Below are 23490 nucleotides of genomic sequence, written 5' to 3'. Positions count from 1 at the left end.
TCTATCAGCATGTGGCTGTGTATTTTTCATGCCGTAGGCTGGTTTTCTATTGAATGCCACGTTCTGCGGTGTGTTCGTGGTGTGAGCTGGTATGACACTAACCGTGTTTATAAATTCTTTCCTCGAAATGTCCATCTCTCCTGGGCACAGTTTTCTAACTGAGGTCTGGAGGAGGGGCATAGAGGTAGGAGCCAGTTCACACCCAGTTTAAGTCTTTTATAGTGTGCCCAGGCTCCTGCGGATCCGTCTATACCCCATGGTCCTTACGGAGTCCCCAGCATCCTCTACGGACTAAGAGAAAAGGATTTACCGGTAGGTACTAAAATCCTATTTTTACTGTTGCCCTTTACTGTCCTGCACATCAGTCAGAGGCCACATCTATGAAAGCTTTGATGTCTTACACTTGCTCAATACTGCATCTTATGAGTTTGTGTCTCAAAGATGGGGCCTTCCTATAAGTAAAGTACGAATATAATATTTATATTTTTCTTTTCCAGAGCCTGACCATCCTTTTGGAGAACAAGTTAAGTCATCCATTATTAGAACAGATGCTGCCAACGCTGAAGAACAGTCTCCACGATAATTCAGAGAAGGTTCGCGTGGCATTTGTTGACATGCTCCTTAAGATGAAGGCTGTCCGAGCTGCAAAGGTACTCTAGAACTGTATTAATAAGAGGATAAGTGGTCCAAATTGCATATCTGCTTTGAATGAATGGTTAAAGGAGGTTAATTTCCTTCAATAGTCATGTAAAAAAGTGAAAGCGAACCAAATCGGTATTCACCTTTTACCTCAATGTCAAGAATTGTCTGTAGAGAGCTGTATGGCTTGGATCCTTACCTGATTCCCAGTACATATCCTGAGTATTGCAGTAAGAAAGTAGTCTCTCTGCTTCTGCTATTCAAAAATTGTTGAAGTAACCAGTCTTCCATGTGATCTAGGGCTAAGGGCCCCACAGTGTACATCAGGCGGCTGATTTCCATACCCTACGAGATTGGCCGTCTGTCGGGGAAATTCAAGTTAAAATTCCCGTCTTGCTGATCCTGATCATTTTTGGTCATGATCAGCATATTGGGAAAATTCAGCATGTGTAATAGTCCATTTCACCCTGGAGGGAGGGGTGTAATTTCAAGAACTCGTTGGGGAATTATTGAAATTGCAATCACATTGATGTATGACTAATCTTTTCCAGCTATATGATTTGCTCATAAATGACATATTCAATAAATTAGGCTTCTTAATGTATACCTACCACCTTTTAGGGGGGAATTCTGTATCCGCTCTGCATTTTGTGTCGCGTGGACTTGTTACTTGGTGATCCTGTCTTGGCGACTTCACCATTATCTCCAAAGACCTTACTTGCAAATGTTACCATGCACTTTGTACCATGTGGTCACAATATTATTGGGTCATTTTATTTCATTTTGGACTTTTTGTTGCTGTGGGTAGTCTGCAAATTTTGATTAATTACGTGTTATGGCTTTCCTTTTTTCTTCTTAGTTTTGGAAGATGTGCCCAATGGAACACATTTTAGCTCGTCTTGAAATAGATTCACGCCCCGTCTGTCGCCGTCTTGTCAATCTCATGTTTAATTCCTTCTTTCCTGTTAATCAACCAGAAGAAATCTGGTGTGAGCGGTGCATATCTCTAGTACAAATGAATCCAGGAGCTGCGCGTAGGTTTTATCAATACGCCTCTGAGCACACAGCACCTACAAACATCGGTAAACATGGCACATTACTACATTTCATCAACTATTTTCCTTTTATTCATTTTCTTTTTAATTGCATCCATCTGCATTATCTAACATAATCCTTTTTGCATCTCCAGTTAAACTAATGCTCACTATAAGGCGCTGTTTAAATGCCTGCTTGCAGAAAACCATTAATAGTGAAGATGAAGAGAATGTGGAAGATCGTGAAAAGAATAAGAGCGTAAGTGGGATTTTCCTATTGCTCCGGTGTCTTTTTTTTTTTTTTTTTTTCATTTCTACATGCAAAATGTAATACAGGTTGAGTATCCCTTATCCAAAATGCTTGGGACCAGAGGTATTTTGGATATCGGATTTTTCCGTATTTTGGAATAATTGCATACCATAATGAGATATCATGGTGATGGGACCTAAATCTAAGCACAGAATGCATTTATGTTACATATACACCTTATACACACAGCCTGAAGGTAATTTTAGCCAATATTTTTTATAACTGTGCATTAAACAAAGTGTGTCTACAGTCACACAATTCATTTATGTTTCATATACACCTTATACACACAATACAAACAGGAAAAATATAGATTAATCTCCTTTTGCGCTCCCCAGATGCACGCAAGTGGCTAAATCACAGAAGAAGCACCCTCTCCCAACAAGCCAATAAAGAGTCAAAGAGTGGTGACCCACCTTTTGCGCTTCCGGGTAAATTCCTAACAATATCACACAGCGGGCTATGGAGACGAACTTACATATTAGTTCAGTCCCGGGTTTATGTAGAAACCACTACATGAACGCGGGACTGACCTTATACACACAGCCTGAAGGTCATTTAATACAATATTTTTAATAACTTTGTGTATTAAGCAAAGTCTATGTAGATTGAGCCATCAGAAAACAAAGGTTTCACTATCTCACTCTCACTCAAAAAAAGTCTGTATTTCGGAATATTCCGTATTTCGGAATATTTGGTTATGGGATACTCAACCTGTGCTGTACACTTTCTAAAATATGAAACCTATTCAGAAGATTGAAAAACTAATTTTAATAACAATTTGCAGGAATTTATTTTACATTGGGGAATTCATTGTAATTGGTGTAATTACAGTAGTGTAGGTGAGTGTTAACCTCCTCCTAACGCCTGATTTTCCTTTCAGCGATTGTCTGTGTGTCTCTGACAAAGCTTCTAGAGCACTGGGCCTATTTCTGCAGAGATACAGACAGCACATCTTTATGGGGTGCTATAGAATGATTTATTGTCCTCTGTTGCTGCTTGTCAATGATTTCATAGTGTCCATTAAGAGAAAATTCCATCTCTGAAAGCAGAGCTGTTGTAATAACTAAGCATATGCCCTCAGGATAGGGAGCTTACTATGTACTACTTGCTAATGGGCCTTCAACCAGATAGACTAACAGGGACTACTCTCCTCTCCCCCCCCCCCCCCCCCCCCCCTTCATGGCGGCCATCTAAAAGCCAGGATCCCGCCGTTGGTATGTTGACACGAACCCAACCTCTACACAATACTTTCTGGGTGTACATCCATATAAATGTGCAAGGATTGAGACACCCAGTGCCAGCATTTGAAGACTGTGTCCTACCACCTAGTGCGTCTTTATTTGCCACCACTGATTGCGCTGTCGATAATTGCATCAGCCCTGTGGCAGGGGCAGACTTTCCATCTAGTTGATTGTCTGTCTGTGTACGCAAACACTTCAGCGACACATTCACTACGCTCTCATAACATGCCCATAAGGCTGAACACCCTTGTGCGACTGCATGTGACTTTATCGGAACCTTGGTTTCTAAAAAGTATTCTTTCAAAATTATTTGCTTGGTCAGTCATCTTAAGTTAAAAGCTATGTTTTGTACAAGTTAAATAAGTTCTATCCCTAAAAGAATTGGAGTATGATCTAGCTAGATTTATGTTGCAGTAACAACTACAGTACCATCCTACAGTGTAACTTTATTGGTGTGGGGCTGGGGTAACTGCTTGCTTGTATCCTTTGTCCAGAGAAATCATGCTCATTTTATAGGCCTACATTAGACCAAGATGTTACTGTAAAGCTGGGTACACACCTAATGACGGTGCTATCCAGCGATGTAATGATGCATCACACCCATACCCACTGCACGATCAACAGTGTATCCACATATTACATGCTGCATGTACTGACACTGTGTCCGCTGTGGAATTGTCCCTTTGGACGTACATCACATGCAGTGGGGCGATGTAAACACCCAATTCATCAAACGCTTAATTGGGTCGATCAGTCGCAGATCACAGTAGCATCCAGTATATTGTATAGTGTTTACCCTGCTTAATACTCAAATTGATCGGATTAGATGGGACTTTTTCATCAAATAATCCGATTTAAACTGATTAAAGTGTTTGTTAATAATTGCACAATACTGTTTGGGTGTGAACGCTGCATGTCGAGCACCCCTGATTTAGACTTTAGTGAACCACACCTTAGCAGTTCCAAGTAGTTGCAATTACTGCATAAACCTGTCAGGCTATGTATGCTACAGAATACCTACTTGGAGAGTGTTGTGTTTTTTTTTTTTTTTTTAATTATTATTATTTATTTATTCACACTAGTATTTACACATAGGAATAATTTTGTTTCATTGTTTTTAGGTGTTGGAGAATGTGCTGTCTACAGAAGACGCTGCATCTATAGCGAGTTTACTGGAAATTGTAGTCATTTTATGGCGCAGTATCAGAAATGCTCTCAATAATAATGATGAGGCTAAAAAGTTCACTATAAGCAAATTTGCTGTTGCGCTGCCTGGTTATTTTAGAATGTTTAAGGTAAGGATACATTAATTGATATATTTTTGATTTTTTTTCTGCACTCTGTCTCGGTTGTATTTACATTAGAAGAATTTCATGTCAGACAGCGATACAATATGGAATAGTAAAAATATTAGTAATATTTTTATTTTATTTGGAAGTAAAAATTCTAATCATGTTAATAACTTTAGTAATGGAACTGTTCCAATGTAAATATTTACTTATAAAGCTGTTAATTCGAAATCCTAAATTGTTGCATCGGTAGCCAGCTTATTCGTAGAAATTGCATTGAAGTTCTTAAATATGTTATGGTGTTTTGTTTTTTCTTTATATTACCACACTTATCAACATCATAAAAACAGTATTATACAAGTAAAACCATAGCTAAGCACACAAGTAAAGATATGAATTAGAAAACAGAAAATATAATTTAGTGAATACTTAGTGTTGTATATTTGTGGTACCAGCAACAGGTTCAGTTCATTTTGGTTATTCTGTATTGATGTCACAATCGTGCTTTTGAATCAAATGTAATGACGTAACCTTAAATGTATTTCTTCTTCTTCTATCTTTTTGACACTAATAGCATGGGGTCAAGGTCAGGGCACCCTGGACTCAGAACTTAATAGTGAATAAATGTTCCTCTTGCCTCAATGCCACATCAGGGCCCTGATTTAGAGATGGGTGCAATGGCTAATCAATCACCATTAACCAGCGTTTGCAGATTTGTGCAGGAACCGTGCTGCTCATGTGCATATTTTGTCTGGCGTTGTAGGACACTGCACAACTGCAGACATTAAACGAATGACTGTCTTTGAGGATGGGGAGGGGGAGAGTTGCTGTGTCGGCCCTATTTTCTATCTGGGCCGTGGCCAGTGACCGTTTCACTGGCAACAGCAGCGTAGTTTTGCTGGACATTCTGATTAACCTGAGGGTTTCTCAAATGTCTGGTCACTATGTTGAGCTGATGATGCATCTTCGGACGCAGGCAGTCAATCAGAGAAACCTGTTCTTTACCCAAGATGCCTCCTGCAGCTTCTGCCTATTTTCCTATGACCTCTGTGTACAAAGATGCAGTAGTCATGTCATTGGGGTCCACCTCTGAATCCTCCCTCCAGGTTTACGAACGTAGCATCATAGATGCTGCCAGTGGCAGGAAGGTTAGTGACTTTGGATGAGATATATTATAGCTCCATGGATCATGCCGTTATAGCACTTCCTGTATTGCCAAGGCGAAGCAGGAAGCGAGATGTATTAAATCTTTGTAGCAGCAGGTTCAACACTTTGCCCTAACAAAGTCTGTCTGTCCAGGTCTTAAAGGCCATAGGAATATTGTCAGGGCCAGGGTGGGAAGATTTCAGGCCGATGACCCTAAATCTGAGTATCTGGGAGGCGCGTGTCTTGATGCAGTTTGTATGAATTTGAAGATCTCGGCAGCCGTGGTAGGTATATGTATAGTTTGGGAAAGATCTTAGACAGCAAATGCTATCTCTAGAGGGTTTGTTTTAAAGGTACATTTGGTGCCTGTCAGGATTTGTTTTAGTTTTGAATGTGTGTAAGTACTTAAGTTGTTAATGGAGCTGGAAGGTATGTGGAGGAAACTTGGAGGTCTCCTCAAGTTCTGTAAGAGAGGAAGCATATTTGAGTACAGGAATATATATAACGGCAACAGTCGCTCATTTCCAGCGAGGCTGACTAATATGATCCTTAGGTGATACCGAAGACCAGAGATAAAAAATTGAGGTTAAATAGCATACAGCAGTCAGTTGCCAAATCCTGACCAATAGTCTACCAGGGAGAGAGAGAGCATGGTCTGTAGGCTCAGCTGATGAGTCTTTCCACTGGGATGCAGTATACTGTAAAGCACTCTGCCAGAGAACAGCAACTGGATGCAGACTGTGAAAACAGGAGTGGTTGAATACTTTTACTCTGCACGCAGGAATAGCAGACAAGCAGGAGTGTTTGAGTACTCGAATATAGCATATAGCTTTGGGTGTAGTTGATGAGCTGTAGCTGTACACAGGAATAGACGGATGTGTGTTTATGCAGAACTAGAGCAGACAGGCGTGTCAGACACTGTCACTGTAGAAATACCTGGATACAGGAATGGAAACAGATCTTGTTGTAACGAAGAGTACATGCAAGTAGCAAGGAAGTTGCACTGGCCATTTGTAATGCGCCAGGAAGGCTTTACATAGGAGGCCCTGGCTGCTAATTGGCAGAAGCGGTCATGTGCAGTAAAGCTGGGCTTGTGCTGGAGAGATCAGTCAGCTGACTTGGAGAAAGATGGCTGAACCCATGTCATAGCTCCACAATGCAAAGTACAATTATAAAACCTGTCCTGCAGGACAGGTGAGTAATTAATCGCTATAAGGCAACATTGCTGTGTGACTGTGCCAAACTGGACAGAAATTTTTCCAAAGTTCTGACTGATACTTCAGCAGATCTCTCATATGGTAGATTATTCTCTATCCTCAACTGAACTTCTATCAAAACAGATGAAAGTATTCAGGATTGAGGTCCTGCATCTTTGGCTACAGAGTCTGGTCCAAGGGCAAGCCTCTGCATCCCATAAATATTCTAAGAAAGGCTCAGGCTGTTGTAGATCGATTTTTAGCTTCGTTGTAGAGCACCATAGCAGTAGCTTATATCAATCATCAGAGTCACAGGGGTGCCCTAGCATTGAAAATCTTACAGTATTGTATCTTGGGCATTACCGTCCCTGTGCTCTCAATTACCAATAGGGAAGAGGAATTACCAATAGGTAAGAGGAATTTCTTAGTTTCCACTCTGTCCTTCCTAAAGATGCGCTGTCAGTCCCATGAGAAATTCACCTAGGCTATCTCTTTCCTCCCCTTTCAGTGCACCCTTGAATTCTTTAGAGTGAAGAGGAATGCATTCCAGTCTTGTGCTCCAAGATTAGCTAATGAGAGCCTGGTACTATAACAACTAAAGCCCCCTACACACTAGCTGATTTGCCGCCAAGGTGCCTTATGGACCACCCAGTGGGTTGGGGGTGGGGAGTGAAGTTTCTTCACTCCCTGATGTCACCCGGCCCCATGGCCCTGCATGCTAATATGGATGATATTGTCCAGATTGGCTTGCAGGCATAAACAACCCGGCCCCAACGATGAACGATCTCGGGGACGCGCACCGTTCGTCGTTTGTGCATACACACTGAGCGCTATGACCAATTTATTGTTCATTACTGAACAAGATTGTTCATATCGGCCGCACACATCAGCAAGCCTGTAGGGCCCATTAAGTATGAAAGAAGTGGAGACTTCCTCTAAGAGAAGATCTGTGTTCATATCTGCACCCGGCAGTGCTCAGCTGTAGAGCCTTTGGTTTTTGCCCATAGAAAATGGTTGGTCTTCTAGCTATTACTTCAGCTAGGGTACCTGATCTGCAGGTCTACATTTTTTGTATTTGATGATGATTGGGCAGTGTTGCACACTAAACAATCTTTTTTTCATCTTAAGGTTGTTTCTAGTTTTCATTGCAATCAGGAATTCATTATCCTGCCATTGAAACGTTCCGAGTCTTCTGCAGAACACAGTTTGGATTTTATTAGTGCTAAGTTTACTTTACCGAAGCTGTCAAACTATGTAAATCGGTTTGTTTGCACACTGGCTTCATAAAAGATAAATCTACTGAAGCCAAGTGGGATAGATCAACCATTCTGAATGCAAATTCAGCAGCTTTCTCGGGCTCATTCCACCTGATTGGTTGATACTTTTGGGGGGAGGGAGGGGGGGTTAGTTAAAGAGCTTCCACCAAACAATTATTTTGGGTATCCAGTTAGGGGGGTATCCAACTAGCCCCGATGCTGTTTCTTCCTTTCAAAACGTCTGGTTATCGCAATTAATGACGGTGGTCATTATCGCGGTGTCCAATTAGAAGCTATTTTGATTGGAAGGAATTGGACCCTCGATCCCATGTGTTCTCTCCTCCGGTAAGCCATTTATCGCGGATTATAACCAGAATCCCCGATAAATGCCGGCATCAGGGTGAGGAGCACGCCGCTTCGGGGCCAATTGGATTGTCCCGGCGAAACAATTACCCACAGTCATTGACTGCGGGTAATTGAATAGTCTTCTGTTCACACATTTCCCAAGTTTTATCATTTTTCATGTAAAACTAAGGATTCTAACTTTAGACGCAAGGTTTTGAGTTCGGCTAAGTCTAAACGTACCCTCTCCTAGAAGTAGCTTTGATACATCCACAGATTGTCATTGTCACCCAGACGGAGAAGACTGGTTTTGGCACCTACCGTTAAATCTTCTTTTATCCGAGTACATTTAGGGGACATTGCGCTGACCCATTATACTTAGTATGTGTTTTTTCTCAAGTATCTATTCTGTAGGCTACACCTTGTCCTACAAAGATTTGTAACTCATAACTGATGTGGAGTAGAATAGCTTTTGTTCACTAGTGAATTAATCTATTTAGTGCTTTGTTACAAGTCTCTCATCAGCATGTAATCCATGTCCCCCAGATGAACTCGGAGAATATTAGTATTTACTGAGTAATGTTGCATTGTTTTCTTTAGTTTAACAATATTGTTTGGCTATCAGAAAGAAATCGTGTGTTGTGAAATTTCAAGGTAATTTGTGTTATCTGAAATCAATCTTTGACCGATTCTAAAGATAGTAAGGGGTGGATTGCTTTTACTGATATTTCACAAAAACAAAGTAATTCAGTGTTCCATATTTGATATTTGTGCAATGTGTTTCATGTACAGTAGCTGCCAAGGAATTATTACATTTAGCCCAGAATAATCTGCATTGTACTATCTGACAATCAAAAAGTTTACCCTATATCATGTGAAGGAAAGGAGGTTTAAAATAAAGATTGCCTAGAAATTTAGAATCTAGAGGAGGATTCAGAAGAGAAGGGTTTCGGTGGAAAGGGAAGTAATAAAGAGGTTGTTTTTGCTATTTTGTTTAAATATAATTTATGATTATGTGGTATATGTAAAAGTTTTGTTTTGGTTTAATTCTTGTTTAGAACTACATATGGAATATGCTGTTACCTTTATTTATTTGAAATTGTAAAAAAATGTAAATATGTGGTTGCAATTTTAAATAAAAAACATTTCCTATATAATGTATAATTTTTTTCTTTGCATGTTGTGTAGCGAGTGGAGCATATTCTTGTAAAGTATGAGTCAGGCTAACAAGCCAGCAGGACATTATAAGGAACCATTGTGCATTTACACATGCTGAGATTTATAGAAGTTACCTACATTGTTTTTAGTATTGAGCAAGTCCTATGGCAAAGAAGTTTTATTTTCTCTGTACATATAATGTATGTGTGACTGCTCATCTAAGTTCAGTAATGCTTGTTTGACATCATTTTATGAAAACTAGAGATGTGCGGGTTCGGTTTTACTCGGATTTACCCGAATCTCCTTATTGGCTCACGGACGTCACGTGTTTTGGTTAGCCAATAAGAAAAATCCAGAAAAAAAGATCTTGCGATAATTCTGGCGTTAAGAACCGAGTAAATCCGAACCCGCTCATCTCTAATGAAAACTAGTCCAAAGGAATTGTACTAGAAGCAGGAAAGTATGTTTGAAGTTTTGTTTCTCTAGCATCCATAAGGGATATTGGGGAATCTAGTACGATGGGGTATAGACGGGGTCCAAAGGAGCTGGTGCACTTTAAATTTCTTCCACTGGGTGTGCTGGCTCCTCCCCTCTATGCCCCCTCCCACAGACAGTTTAGCAAAAAGTGCCCTCAGGAGAGGATGCACACTCTGCAGCTCCAGAGAGTTTTCTTAAATTTGCTTTTCTCTAACGTCCTAGTGGATGCTGGGGACTCCGTATGGACCATGGGGAATAGACGGGCTCCGCAGGAGACAGGGCACTTTAAGAAAGAATTTGGATACTGGTGTGCTCTGGCTCCTCCCTCTATGTCCCTCCTCCAGACCTCAGTTTGAATCTGTGCCCGGACGAGCTGGGTGCTACTTAGTGAGCTCTCCTGAGCTTGCTATAAGAAAGTATTTTGTTAGGTTTTTTTATTTTCAGAGAGATCTGCTGGCAACAGACTCTCTGCAGCGTGGGACTAAGGGGAGAGAAGCAGCCCTACTCACTGAAGATAGGTCCTGCTTCTTAGGCTACTGGACACCATTAGCTCCAGAGGGATCGTACACAGGATCTCACCCTTTGTCGTCCGATCCCGGAGCCGCGCCGCCGTCCCCCTCGCAGAGCCGGAAGACAGAAGCCGGTGATGGAAGCAAGAAACTTCAAAATCGGCGGCAGAAGACTCCAGTCTTCAAACTGAGGTAGCGCTCAGCACTGCAGCTGTACGCCATTGCTCCCACATTAAACCCACACACTCCAGTCACTGCAGGGCGCAGGGGGCGCCCTGGGCAGCAATTAGGAACCTCTTGGCAAAAAGTAGCATATATCCAGTTGGACACTGTATATATGCATGAGCCCCCGCCATTATTTTACACACAAACGCGGGACAGAAGCCCGCCGCTGAGGGGGCGGGGCATCTTCCTCAGCACTCACCAGCGCCATTTTCTCTCCACAGCTTCGCTGAGAGGAAGCTCCCCAGGCTCTCCCCTGCAGAAACACGGTAGAAGAGGGTAAAAAGAGGGGGGGGGGGGGGGGGGGCACATAAATTAGGCGCAAAAAGCTTTATATACAGCAGCTACTGGGTTAACACTACTGTGTGATTCCTGGGACATATAGCGCTGGGGTGTGTGCTGGCATACTCTCTCTCTGTCTCTCCAAAGGGCCTTGTGGAGGGAACTGTCTTCAAAAAGAGCATCCCCTGTATGTGTGTGGTGTCGGTACGCTTGTGTCGACATGTTTGACGAGGAAGGTTATGTGGAAGCAGAGCGGGAGCAAATGAATGTGGGGTCACCGCTGACGGCGCCGACACCTGATTGGATGGATATGTGGAAGGTTTTAAATGATAATGTTAATTCCTTGCATAAAAGGGTGGATAAAGTTGAAACCTTAGGACAGTCAGGGTCTCAGCCCATGCCTGATCCTATGTCGCAGAGGCCGTCAGGGTCTCAGAAGCGCCCACTATCCCAAATTGTTGACACAGACACCGACACGGAGTCTGACTCCAGTGTCGGCTATGATGATGCAAAGTTACAGCCTAAATTGGCTAAAGCTATACGTTATATGATTATAGCAATGAAGGAGGTGTTGCACATCACAGAGGAAACCCCAGTCCCTGACAAGAGGGTTCATACGTATGGTGAAAAAAAGCAGGAGGTGACCTTTCCCCTTCACATGAGCTAAATGAGTTATGTGAAAAGGCTTGGGAATCTCCAGATAAAAAACTGCAGATTTCCAAACGGATGCTTATGGCGTATCCTTTCCCGCCAACGGACAGGCTACGCTGGGAATCCTCCCCTAGGGTGGACAAAGCTCTAACACGCTTATCCAAGAGGGTAGCCCTACCGTCACAGGATACGGCCACCCTAAAAGATGCTGCGGATAGAAAGCAAGAGGGTACCCTGAAGTCCATTTACACACATTCAGGTACCTTACTAATGCCGGCAATTGCGTCGGCCTGGGTGTGTAGTGCTGTAGCAGCATGGACGGATTCCTTATCTGAGGATCTGGATACCTTGGACAAGGATACTATGACCCTGGGGCATATAAAAGACGCTGTCCTGTATATGAGAGATGCTCAAAGAGACATTAGCCTACTGGGCTCTAGAATAAATGCAATGTCGATTTCTGCCAGAAGGGTCCTGTGGACTCGGCAATGGACAGGCGATGCCGACTCAAAAAGGCACATGGAGGTTTTACCTTACAAGGGTGAGGAATTGTTTGGGGAGGGTATCTCGGACCTGGTCTCCACAGCTACTGCTGGAAAGTCAAATTTTTTGCCATATGTTCCCTCACAACCTAAGAAAGCACCGTATTACCAAATGCAGTCCTTTCGTTCACAAAAAGGCAAGAAAGTCCGAGGTGCGTCCTTTCTTGCCAGAGGCAAGGGTAGAGGAAAGAAGCTGCACAACACAGCTAGTTTCCAGGAACAGAAGTCCTCCCCGGCTTCTACTAAATCCACCGCATGACGCTGGGGCTCCACAGGCGGAGCTAGGCCCGGTGGGGGCGCGTCTCCGAAATTTCAGCCACAAGTGGGTTCACTCCCAGGTGGATCCCTGGGTAATAGAGATTGTGTCTCAGGGATACAAGCTGGAATTCGAAGAGATGCCCCCTCACCAATACCTCAAATCGGCCCTGCCAGCTTCCCCCTTAGAGAGGGAAATTGTGTTAGCTGCAATTCACAAATTGTATCTTCAGCAGGTGGTGGTCAAGGTTTCCCTCCTTCAACAGGGAAAGGGTTATTATTCGACCATGTTTGTGGTTCCGAAACCGGACGGTTCGGTCAGACCCATATTGAATTTAAAATCCCTGAACATATACCTGAAAAGGTTCAAGTTCAAGATGGAAACGCTCAGAGCGGTCGTGTCTCTGGACATAAAGAATGCATACCTTCATGTCCCCATTTATCCACCTCATCAGGCGTACCTCAGATTTGTGGTACAGGATTGTCATTACCAATTCCAGACGTTGTCATTTGGTCTCTCCACGGCACCGAGAATTTTCACCAAGGTAATGGCGGAAATGATGGTGCTCCTGCGAAAGCAAGGGGTCACAATTATCACATACTTGGACGATCTCCTCATAAAGGCGAGGTCCAGAGAGCAGTTGCTGATCAGCGTAGCACGCTCTCGGGAAGTGTTACAACAGCACGGCTGGATTCTAAATATTCCAAAATCGCAGCTAATTCCTACGACGCGTCTGCCCTTCCTGGGCATGGTTCTGGACACAGACCAGAAGAAGGTTTTTCTCCCGACGGAGAAGGCTCAGGAACTCATCACTGGTCAGAGACCTCTTAAAACCAAAACAGGTGTCGGTGCATCACTGCACGCGAGTCCTGGGAAAGATGGTGGCATCATACGAGGCCATTCCCTTTGGCAGGTTCCATGCGAGGACCTTTCAATGGGATCTGTTGGACAAGTAGTCCGGATCACATCTACAGATGCATCAGATGATCACCCTATCCCCCAGGGCCAGGGTGTCTCTTCTGTGGTGGCTGCAGAGTGCTCACCTTCTCGAGGGCCGCAGATTCGGCATTCAGGACTGGGTCCTGGTGACCACGGATGCAAGCCTCCGAGGGTGGGGGGGCAGTCACACAGGGAAGAAATTTCCAAGGTCTGTGGTCAAGTCAGGAGACTTGCCTTCACATCAATATCCTGGAACTAAGGGCCATATACAACGCCCTAAGTCAAGCGGAGACCCTGCTTCGCGACCAATCGGTGCTGATTCAGTCAGACAACATCACCGCAGTGGCTCATGTAAACCGCCAAGGCGGCACAAGGAGCAGGGTGGCGATGGCAGAAGCCACCAGAATTCTACGCTGGGCGGAGAATCACGTAAGAGCACTGTCAGCAGTGTTCATTCCGGGAGTGGACAACTGGGAAGCAGACTTCCTCAGCAGGCACGACCTCCACCCGGGAGAGTGGGGACTTCATCAAGAAGTCTTCGCGCAGATTGCAAGTCGGTGGGAACTGCCACAGGTGGACATGATGGCATCCCGCCTCAACAAAAAGCTACAGAGGTATTGCGCCAGGTCAAGAGACCCTCAGGCGATAGCTGTAGACGCACTAGTGACACCGTGGGTGTTCCAGTCTGTTTATATATTTCCTCCTCTTCCTCTCATACCAAAGGTGCTGAGAATCATAAGAAAAAGAAGAGTGAGAACAATACTCATTGTCCCGGATTGGCCAAGAAGGACTTGGTATCCAGAGCTGCAAGTAATGCTCACAGAGGACCCATGGCCTCTGCCTCTAAGACAGGACCTGTTGCAACAGGGGCCCTGTCTGTTCCAAGACTTACCGCGGCTGCGTTTGACGGCATGGCGGTTGAACGCCGGATCCTAGCAGAAAATGGCATTCCGGATGAGGTTGTTCCTACGCTGATAAAGGCTAGGAAGGACGTGACGGCTAAACATTATCACCGTATATGGTGAAAATATGTTGCTTGGTGTGAGGCCAGAAATGCCCCTACGGAGGAATTCCAGCTGGACCGGTTCCTTCACTTCCTACAGTCGGGAGTGACTATAGGCCTAAAATTGGGTTCCATTAAGGTCCAGATTTCGGCCCTATCCATTTTCTTTCAAAAAGAATTGGCTTCTCTTCCTGAAGTCCAGACGTTTGTAAAAGGAGTGCTGCATATTCAGCCTCCTTTTGTGCCTCCAGTGGCACCTTGGGATCTTAACGTGGTGTTGAGTTTCCTGAAGTCACACTGGTTTGAGCCACTCAAAACCGTGGAGTTAAAATTTCTCACGTGGAAGGTGGTCATGCTATTAGCCTTGGCTTCAGCTAGGCGTGTGTCAGAATTAGCGGCTTTGTCACATAAAAGCCCCTATCTGGTTTTTCATATGGACAGGGCAGAATTGCGGACCCGTCCACAATTTCTGCCAAAAGTGGTGTCATCCTTTCATATGAACCAACCTATTGTGGTGCCTGTGGCTACTCGTGACTTGGAGGATTCCGAGTTACTAGATGTGGTCAGGGCTTTGAAGGTTTATGTAGCCAGAACGGCTAGAGTCAGGAAAACTGAGTCGCTGTTTATCCTGTATGCACCCAACAAGTTGGGTGCTCCTGCTTCAAAGCAAACTATTGCTCGCTGGATCTGTAACACGATTCAGCAGGCTCATTCTGCGGCTGGATTGCCGCTTCCAAAATCAGTAAAAGCCCACTCCACAAGGAAGGTGGGCTCTTCTTGGGCGGCTGCCCGAGGGGTCTCGGCATTACAGCTTTGCCGAGCGGCTACTTGGTCAGGTTCGAACACTTTTGCAAAGTTTTACAAGTTTGATACCCTGGCTGAGGAGGACCTTGTGTTTGCTCATTCGGTGCTGCAGAGTCATCCGCACTCTCCCGCCCGTTTGGGAGCTTTGGTATAATCCCCATGGTCCTTACGGAGTCCCCAGCATCCACTAGGACGTTAGAGAAAATAAGATTTTACTTACCGGTAAATCTATTTCTCGTAGTCCGTAGTGGATGCTGGGCGCCCGTCCCAAGTGCGGACTTCTTCTGCAATACTTGTATATAGTTATTGCTTAAATAAGGGTTATGTTTGGTTGCATCAGGGTTGATCTGATGCTCCGTTGTTCATACTGTTAACTGGGTAAGTTTATCACAAGTTATACGGTGTGATTGGTGTGACTGGTATGAGTCTTGCCCTGGATTCCAAAATCCTTTCCTTGTACTGTCAGCTCTTCCGGGCACAGTTTCTCTAACTGAGGTCTGGAGGAGGGACATAGAGGGAGGAGCCAGAGCACACCAGTATCCAAATTCTTTCTTAAAGTGCCCTGTCTCCTGCGGTGCCCGTCTATTCCCCATGGTCCTTACGGAGTCCCCAGCATCCACTACGGACTACGAGAAATAGATTTACCGGTAAGTAAAATCTTATTTTTAATGTTTGCTGTTTTCGGTATGCTGTTTTGGCAACCGCATACCTGCACCGTGGGAATTAGGGGGGGGGATGGGGGCGGTCACCGGCCTTACGAGGTGCAGAGCCGCTTCACAGCTGCAGGACCACCGTCCTGAGGGGTTGTTGTTCTGCGGGGCACTGCACCTTGGCTGTCACAGCCGCAGCACGCCGCACATCCCTAACACTGCCTAAAGGTGACATCTGTGGTGAGTACAAACCGGGGGTCCCCCGGTTCACTGTGCGCCTGAACGCGGGCACAGCGATCGGTACCCACCTGGTGTAGACTGGCTAACAATCGCTTAGACTTGCACTTGTTGTGATGTTTTTAAGCTGAAAGGAGACATTGCCAGTATAAATAATAACTATAGCTCTGGCGCCATTGGAGGGAGCGGAGCTAACTCAGAGCGGGATCAGAGCTATTTTGGCACCTTCCTCTGCTTAATTAGCCATGGACAGCGCTTCCTGACTCCTCAGACACGCTGGATATCTGGTACAGGGTGTAACAAAGGGCGAGAGCTGCTATTGTACACTATCTGGGTCCTCTACAGGACAGAATTTATTAGTGTTTACTGTGATAAAGTTAGCTGACAGCCTCACTGGTGCTGTATAGCTAGGGGTGTGCTGGTGTCCTTCTTCTCTCTGTGTGTCTCCTCTCACATACAGTAGGGCAGGCTTGCAATATATTACTGTCTGTGTGTATGTCATTGTGCTTACTGTAAAACATGGGTAAACACAAGCTGTGCAGTGTATGCCACACCAGATTCTCTCCATTATCATCTGATTCTGTGTCATGTGAACAATGCAGCCAATCTTCACAAATCAGTGAAGGGGCGGGGGGAGAGGGTCCAGAGCCTTCCTGGCTAGGGTCTCTTTAAAGCTATGATGTCTGATATGTCATCCCAGCTCACTGCTAATGTTAAGAAAACTCGGCTACTACAACAGGCTGTTGCAGATTTAGCTGCTAGAGCAGATGTTGCTCATTTCCCCTCCACTCATGCAGGACCAGAAAAGCGTGGTTTGCCTGCTCTAATATCTGACACCAATGATGATATGCAGAGGACCTGGACCCCGTTAGGGAGGATACTGATTCTGCTCATGGTGTTGAACCCCTAATTCTGGCTATACGGGATGTGTTAAAGCTCCCTCTAGAGGACGCTGCGTCACAGCAGTCATTTTTCTATATACAAAACAAGTCTAATGTCACTTTCTCTTACATCCTAGAGGATGCTGGGGACTCCGTAAGGACCATGGGGTATAGACGGGCTCCGCAGGAGACATGGGCACTATAAAGAACTTTTAGTATGGGTGTGCACTGGCTCCTCCCTCTATTCCCCTCCTCCAGACAGTTAGATTTTGTGCCCAGAGGAGATAGGGTGCGTTACAGGGGAGCTCTCCTGAGTTTCTCTGATTAAAGAATTTTGTTAGATTTTTTATGTTCAGGGAGCACTGCTGGCAACAGGCTCCCTGTATGGTGGGACTGAGGAGAGAGAAGCAGACCTACTTAACTGATAGGCTCTGCTTCTTAGGCTACTGGACACCATTAACTCCAGAGGGAGTCGGAATGCAGGTCTCACCCTGCCGTTCGTCCCGGAGCCGCGCCGCCGTCCTCCTCGCAGAGCCGGAAGATAGAAGCCGGGTGAGTATGAGAAGAAAAGAAGACTTCAAGGCGGCAGAAGACACATTACACACGCAGAACAGGCACTGATGGGTGCAGGGCGCAGGGGGGGCGCCCTGGGCAGCAATGAACTTCTGGACTGGCAATTAGGCAGCTGAGGCAGTAAATACAGAATCCCCTGCCATTTTTTGAATATTGAAGCGGGACTGAAGCCCGCCGCTGGTGGGGGCGGAGCTTGATTCCTTAGCATTAACAGCGCCATTTTCTCCACAGAATGCTGCAGAGAAACTGGCTCCCCGGACTCTCCCCTGCTGAACTCGGTGACAGAGGGCTTGAAAGAGGGGGGGGGGCACCGTTATTGGCGCAGTGAGTGTATACACATTGAGATATATATAAATGCGCTATCTGGTTTTATTCCAGTGTCAGTTGGCGCTGGGTGTGTGCTGGCATACTCTCTCTGACTCTCCAAAAGGCCTGGTTGGGGAATTGTCCCCTTATAGTTATATCCCTGTGTGTGTGTGGGTGTCGGTACGTGCGTGTCGGCATATCTGAAGCGGAAGGCTCGTCCAAGGAGGAGGTGGAGCAGATGAGTGGTGTGTCTCTCGACGCATGATTGGATGGACATGTGGCATATGTTAAATGCAAGTGTGGCCTCATTACATAAGAGACTGGACAAAGCAGAGTCCAGGGAGAAAACAGGGCGTCAATCCACGGATTGGACCGGGTCATAGGGCCCTTCTTGGTCTCAAAAACGTCCCCTATCCCAAATAATAGATACTGGTACCGACACGGATTCTGACTCCAGTGTCGACTACGATGATGCAAGATTACACCCAAGTAATCTTGCATCATCGGCAAAAAAATATTCAGTGTATGATTATTGCAATAAAAGATATTTTGCATATCACTGATGACCCCTCGGTCCCTGACATGAGGGTACACATGTTTAAGGAAAAGAAACCTGAGGTAACTTTTCCCCCATCTCATGAGCTTAACGAGTTATTTGAAAAATCTTGGTAAACTCCAAATAAAAAACTGCAGATTCCCCAAAGGGTTCTAATGGCGTATCCTTTCCCTACACAGGACAGGGTACGTTGGGTATCCTCTCCCAGGGTGGACAAAGCTTTAACACGCCTGTCCAAGAAGGTGGCGCTACCGTCTCCAGACACGGCAGCCCTTAAGGATCCTGCTGACCGCATGCGCATACAGGTGCTTTGCTCAGACCGGCAATAGCGTCGGCATGGGTATGTAGCGCAGTGGCAGCATGGACAGATACCTTGTCGACTGACCTTGATACCCTAGACAGGGATACCATTTTATTAACCTTAGCCCACATTAAAGACGCAGTCTTGTATATGAGGGACGCTCAAAGAGACATTGGGCTGCTGGGTTCCAGAGCCAATGCCATGGCTATTTCTGCGAGACGAGCTCTATGGACCCACCAATGGACGGGTGATGCGGACTCAAAAAAGCATATGGAGGTTTTACCTTATAAGGGTGAAGTGTTGTTTGGGGAGGGGCTCGCGGACCTGGTTTCCACAGCTACCGCGGGTAAATCTACCTTTTTACCTTTTGTTCCCCAACAGCAAACGAAAACTCCACAGTATCAGATGCAGTCCTTTCGGTCGCATAAGTCCAGAAGAGGTCAGGGTTCCTCCTTCCTTGCCAGAGGTAAGGGTAGAGGAAAGAGAACACCTGCTTGGCTAGTTCCCAGGAGCAGAAGTCCTCCCCGGCTTCTACAAAATCCACTGCATGATGCTGGGGCTCCCCTAAGGGAGTTCACACCAGTGGGGGCACGCCTTCGACTTTTCAGCCAGATCTGGGTTCTTTCAGACGTGGATCCTTGGGCGATGGAAATTGTTTCCCAAGGCTAGAAGCTGGAATTCGAAGAGGTGCCCCCTCGCCGATTTTTCAAGTCGGCCTTGCCAGCTTCATCCCCAGAGAGTGAAGTAGTGTTAGCTGCAGTTCAAAAGCTGTGTCAACAACAAGTGGTTGTCAAGGTTCCCCTGGGTATTATTCAACCCTGTTTGTGGTCTCGAAGCTGGATGGTTCGGTCAGACCCATTTTAAATCTAAAATCCCTAAACCTGTACTTGAAAAAGTTCAAATTCAAGATGGAATCGCTCCGAGCTGTAATATTCAGCCTGGAAGGGGGGGATTTTATGGTGTCACTAGACATAAAGGATGCTTACCTTCATGTCCCCATATATCCCCCTCATCAGGAGTACCTGAGATTTGCTGTACAGGACTGTCATTACCAGTTTCAGACGTTGCCGTTTGGGCTTTCCACGGCCCCGAGGATTTTCACCAAGGTGATGGCGGAAATGATGGTGCTCCTGCGCAAGCAGGGAGTCACAATTATCCCATACTTGGACAATCTCCTGATAAAGGTGAGATTGAGAGATCAATTGCTGAAGAGCGTGTCGCTCTCCCGGAGAGTGCTGCAACAGCACGGTTGAATTCTCAATCTGCCTAAGTCACAATTGGTTCCAACGACTCGGCTATCATTCCTAGGCATGATTCTGGACACGGAACAAAAGAGGGTTTTTCTCCCATTGGAAAAAGCCCATGATCGCCAGAACATGGTCAGAGACCTGCTAAAACCAAAAAGAGTGTCTGTTCAGCAATGCACTCGAGTTGTGGGAAAAATGGTGGCAGCCTACGAGGCCATCCCCTTCGGCAGGTTTCATGCGAGGACTTTTCATTGGGACCTTCTGGACAAGTGGTCCGGGTCCCATCTACAAATATATCAGAAAATAACACTGTCTCCCAGGGCCAGGGTGTCTCTCCTGTGGTGGCTGCAGAGTGCTCACCTTCTAGAGGGTCGCAGGTTCGGCATTCAAGACTGGGTTCTGGTGACCACGGACGCGAGCCTCCGAGGATGGGGAGCAGTCACTCAAGGAAGAAATTTTCAGGGACCATGGTCAAGCCAGGAGGCTTGTCTACACATCAACATACTGGAATTGAGGGCCATATACAACAGCCTACGACAAGCGGAGAATCTTCTTCGCGACCTACCGGTTCTGATTCAATCAGACAACGTCACAGCCGTGGCTCATGTAAACCGCCAAGGCGGGACAAGGAGCAGAGTGGCGATGGCGGAAGCCACCAGGATTCTTTGCTGGACGGAAAATCACGTAAGCGCTATGTCAGCGGTCTTCATTCCGGGAGTGGACAACTGGGAAGCAGACTTCCTCAGCAGACAAGATCTCCATCCAGGAGAGTGGGGATTTCATCAAGAAGTTTTTGCAGAGATAACAAGTCTTTGGGGAATTCCTCAAATAGACATGATGGCGTCACGCCTCAACAAGAAGCTTCGGAGGTATTGTGCCAGGTCACGGGATTCTCAGGCAGTAGCAGTAGATGCCCTGGTGACACCATGGGTGTTTCAGTCGGTCTATGTGTTTCCTCCTCTTCCTCTCATCTCAAAAATATTGAGAGTCATAAGACAAAAAAGAGTGCAGACAATACTCATTGTTTCAGGTTGGCCTCGAAGGGCCTGGTACTCAAATCTTCAGGAAATGCTCACAGAAGATCCGTTGTCTCTTCCTCTCAGGGAGGACCTGTTACAGCAGGGGCCCTGCGTGTTCCAAGACTTACCGCGGTTACGTTTGACGGCATGGAGGTTGAACACCGAATCCTAGCTGGGGAGGGTATTCCGGAGGAAGTCATCCCTACTCTGATAAAGGCTAGGAAGGAGGTGACGGCGAAACATTATCACCGTATCTGGAGGAAGTATGTATGTTGGTGTGAAGCCAAGAATGCTCCTACGGAAGTTTTCCATCTGGGCCGGTTTCTCCACTTTCTACAGACAGGAGTGGATATGGGCCTGAAGTTAGGCTCCATTAAGGTACAGATTTCGACCCTATCTATATTCTTTCAGAAGTAATTGGCTTCTCTCCCAGAAGTTCAGACGTTTGTGAAGGGAGTGCTGCACATCCAGACCCCCTTTGTGCCTCCAGTGGCACCGTGGGACCTTAACGTGGTGTTAAGTTTCCTGAAATCTCACTGGTTTGAGCCTCTTCAAACGGTTGAATTAAAATTTCTCACGTGGAAGGTGGTCATGTTATTGGCCTTGGCATCTGCAAGGCGGCTGTCCGAATTGGCGGCCTTGTCCCACAAGAGCCCCTATTTGATTTTCCATGTGGATAGAGCGGAGTTGAGGACTCGTCCTCAATTTTTGCCTAAGGTGGTTTCTTCATTTCATATGAACCAACCTATTGTGGTGCCTGTGGCTACAGGGGACTGGGAGGACTCTAAGTCCCTGGATGTCAGGTCCTTAAAGATTTATGTAGCCAGGACTGCTAGGGTTAGGAAAACAGAGGCTCTGTTTGTCCTTTATGCAGCCAGCAAGGTTGGCGCTCCTGCTTCTAAGCAGACTATTGCTCGCTGGATCTGTAACAAGATTCAGTAGGCTCATTCTACGGCTGGATTTCCCTTACCGAATTCAGTAAAGGCCCATTCCACTAGGAAGGTGGGCTCTTCTTGGGCGGCTGCCCGAGGTATCTCGGCATTACAGCTTTGCCGAGCAGCTACTGGGTCGGGTTCAAACACTTTTGCTAAATTCTACAAGTTTGATACCCTGGCTGATGAGGACCTTGCGTTTGCTCAGTCGGTGCTGCAGAGTCATCCGCACTCTCCCGCCCGGTTGGGAGCTTTGGTATAAACCCCACGGTTCTTACGGAGTCCCCAGCATCCTCTAGGACGTAAGAGAAAATAAGATTTTAAACCTACCGGTAAATCTTTTTCTGCTAGTCCGTAGAGGATGCTGGGCGCCCGTCCCAGTGCGGACTAAATCTGCAAGACTTGTATATAGTTGTTGCTTCCATAAGGGTTATGTTACAGTTGGAATCGGTCTTTGACTAATACTGTTTTTTGTTCATACTGTTAACTGGTTGCGTATTTTCCAGGTTATATGGTATGATTGGTGTGGGCTGGTATGAATCTTGCCCTTAGATTAACAAAATCCTTTCCTCATGTTGTCCATCTCCTCTGGGCACAGTTTCTCTAACTGAGGTCTGGATGAGGTGCATAGAGGGAGTAGGCAGTGCACACCCATACTAAAAGTTCTTTATAGTGCCCATGTCTCCTGCGGAGCCCGTCTACACCCCATGGTCCTTACAGAGTGCCCAGCATCCTCTACGGACTAGGAGAAAAAGATTTACTGGTAGGTTTAAAATCTTATTTTCCCTGATTCTGCAAAGTTAGAATCAAGTTGGCCTGGAAAAACCAGACAAAATAATTCCAAGTGTCTAAAAAGTTTTTGCGCACTTTCCCATTTGCTCCTGAAGGTAGGAAGTTTTGGGAGGAACCCCCGGGGGGATGATGTATCAGTCTCTCGACTGTCCAAAAAGGCGGTGTTTTCGGCCTCTGGCTCCTTTACTATAAAGGATCCTGGGGATAGGAAAATAGAAGCTACACTCAAATCTATTTACATGGCAGCAGGTATATCGCAAAGACCGGTCATTGTTTGTTGCTGGATGTCCCATGCCATTCATTCATGGGCCACTCAAATTCAGGAGGGCCTATCCGGGGCTATGCCCCTTGTCACTATGGTGACCCTCCTAAAGCACATTCAGGACACTACACGCGTACTCAGTGATTCCCTCAAAGAGATGGAGAGCACTAATGCGAAGACCTCTGCCATGGCAGTGTTGGCGCGCAGGGCCTTGTGGTTGCGTCTTTGGATAGCGGACGCGGAATCCAAACGCAGTGTAGAATCCCTCCCCTTTTCTGGGGAATCGCTCATTGAGGTTGAATTGAATACGTAGATTTGAAAAGTTATAGCTGGGTAATCCATGTTTCTCCCCTCTGTGGTCCCGCCGGCGAGACGCTCCTACCCAGGGCTTACTGTACAGTAATTTCGGTCTCACAGATTTCAATCTAAAAGGGG

At 45.8% G+C, this 23490-nt stretch overlaps 1 protein-coding gene across 4 annotated transcripts in view; it reads left to right on the top strand.

Annotated features, from left to right (window-relative positions):
• The window catches only part of NCAPG2 (non-SMC condensin II complex subunit G2), a 205291-nt gene that overhangs the window by 106854 nt on the left and 74947 nt on the right, over window positions 1–23490 (top strand). For all 4 annotated transcript variants that reach the window (XM_063921910.1, XM_063921913.1, XM_063921912.1 and 1 more), the window contains exons 13-16: window positions 498–650; window positions 1499–1721; window positions 1829–1932; window positions 4349–4522. In XM_063921910.1, the coding sequence (XP_063777980.1) occupies window positions 498–650; window positions 1499–1721; window positions 1829–1932; window positions 4349–4522 (654 nt within the window). The remainder of the gene's footprint in view (window positions 1–497; window positions 651–1498; window positions 1722–1828; window positions 1933–4348; window positions 4523–23490) is intronic.

This window comes from Pseudophryne corroboree, chromosome 5 (genome assembly GCF_028390025.1).
Source record: "Pseudophryne corroboree isolate aPseCor3 chromosome 5, aPseCor3.hap2, whole genome shotgun sequence".
In the NCBI taxonomy this organism is placed as follows: domain Eukaryota; kingdom Metazoa; phylum Chordata; class Amphibia; order Anura; family Myobatrachidae; genus Pseudophryne; species Pseudophryne corroboree.
Note: the sequence above shows the minus strand (reverse complement) of the source record. Positions and strands in the feature narration are given on the sequence as shown.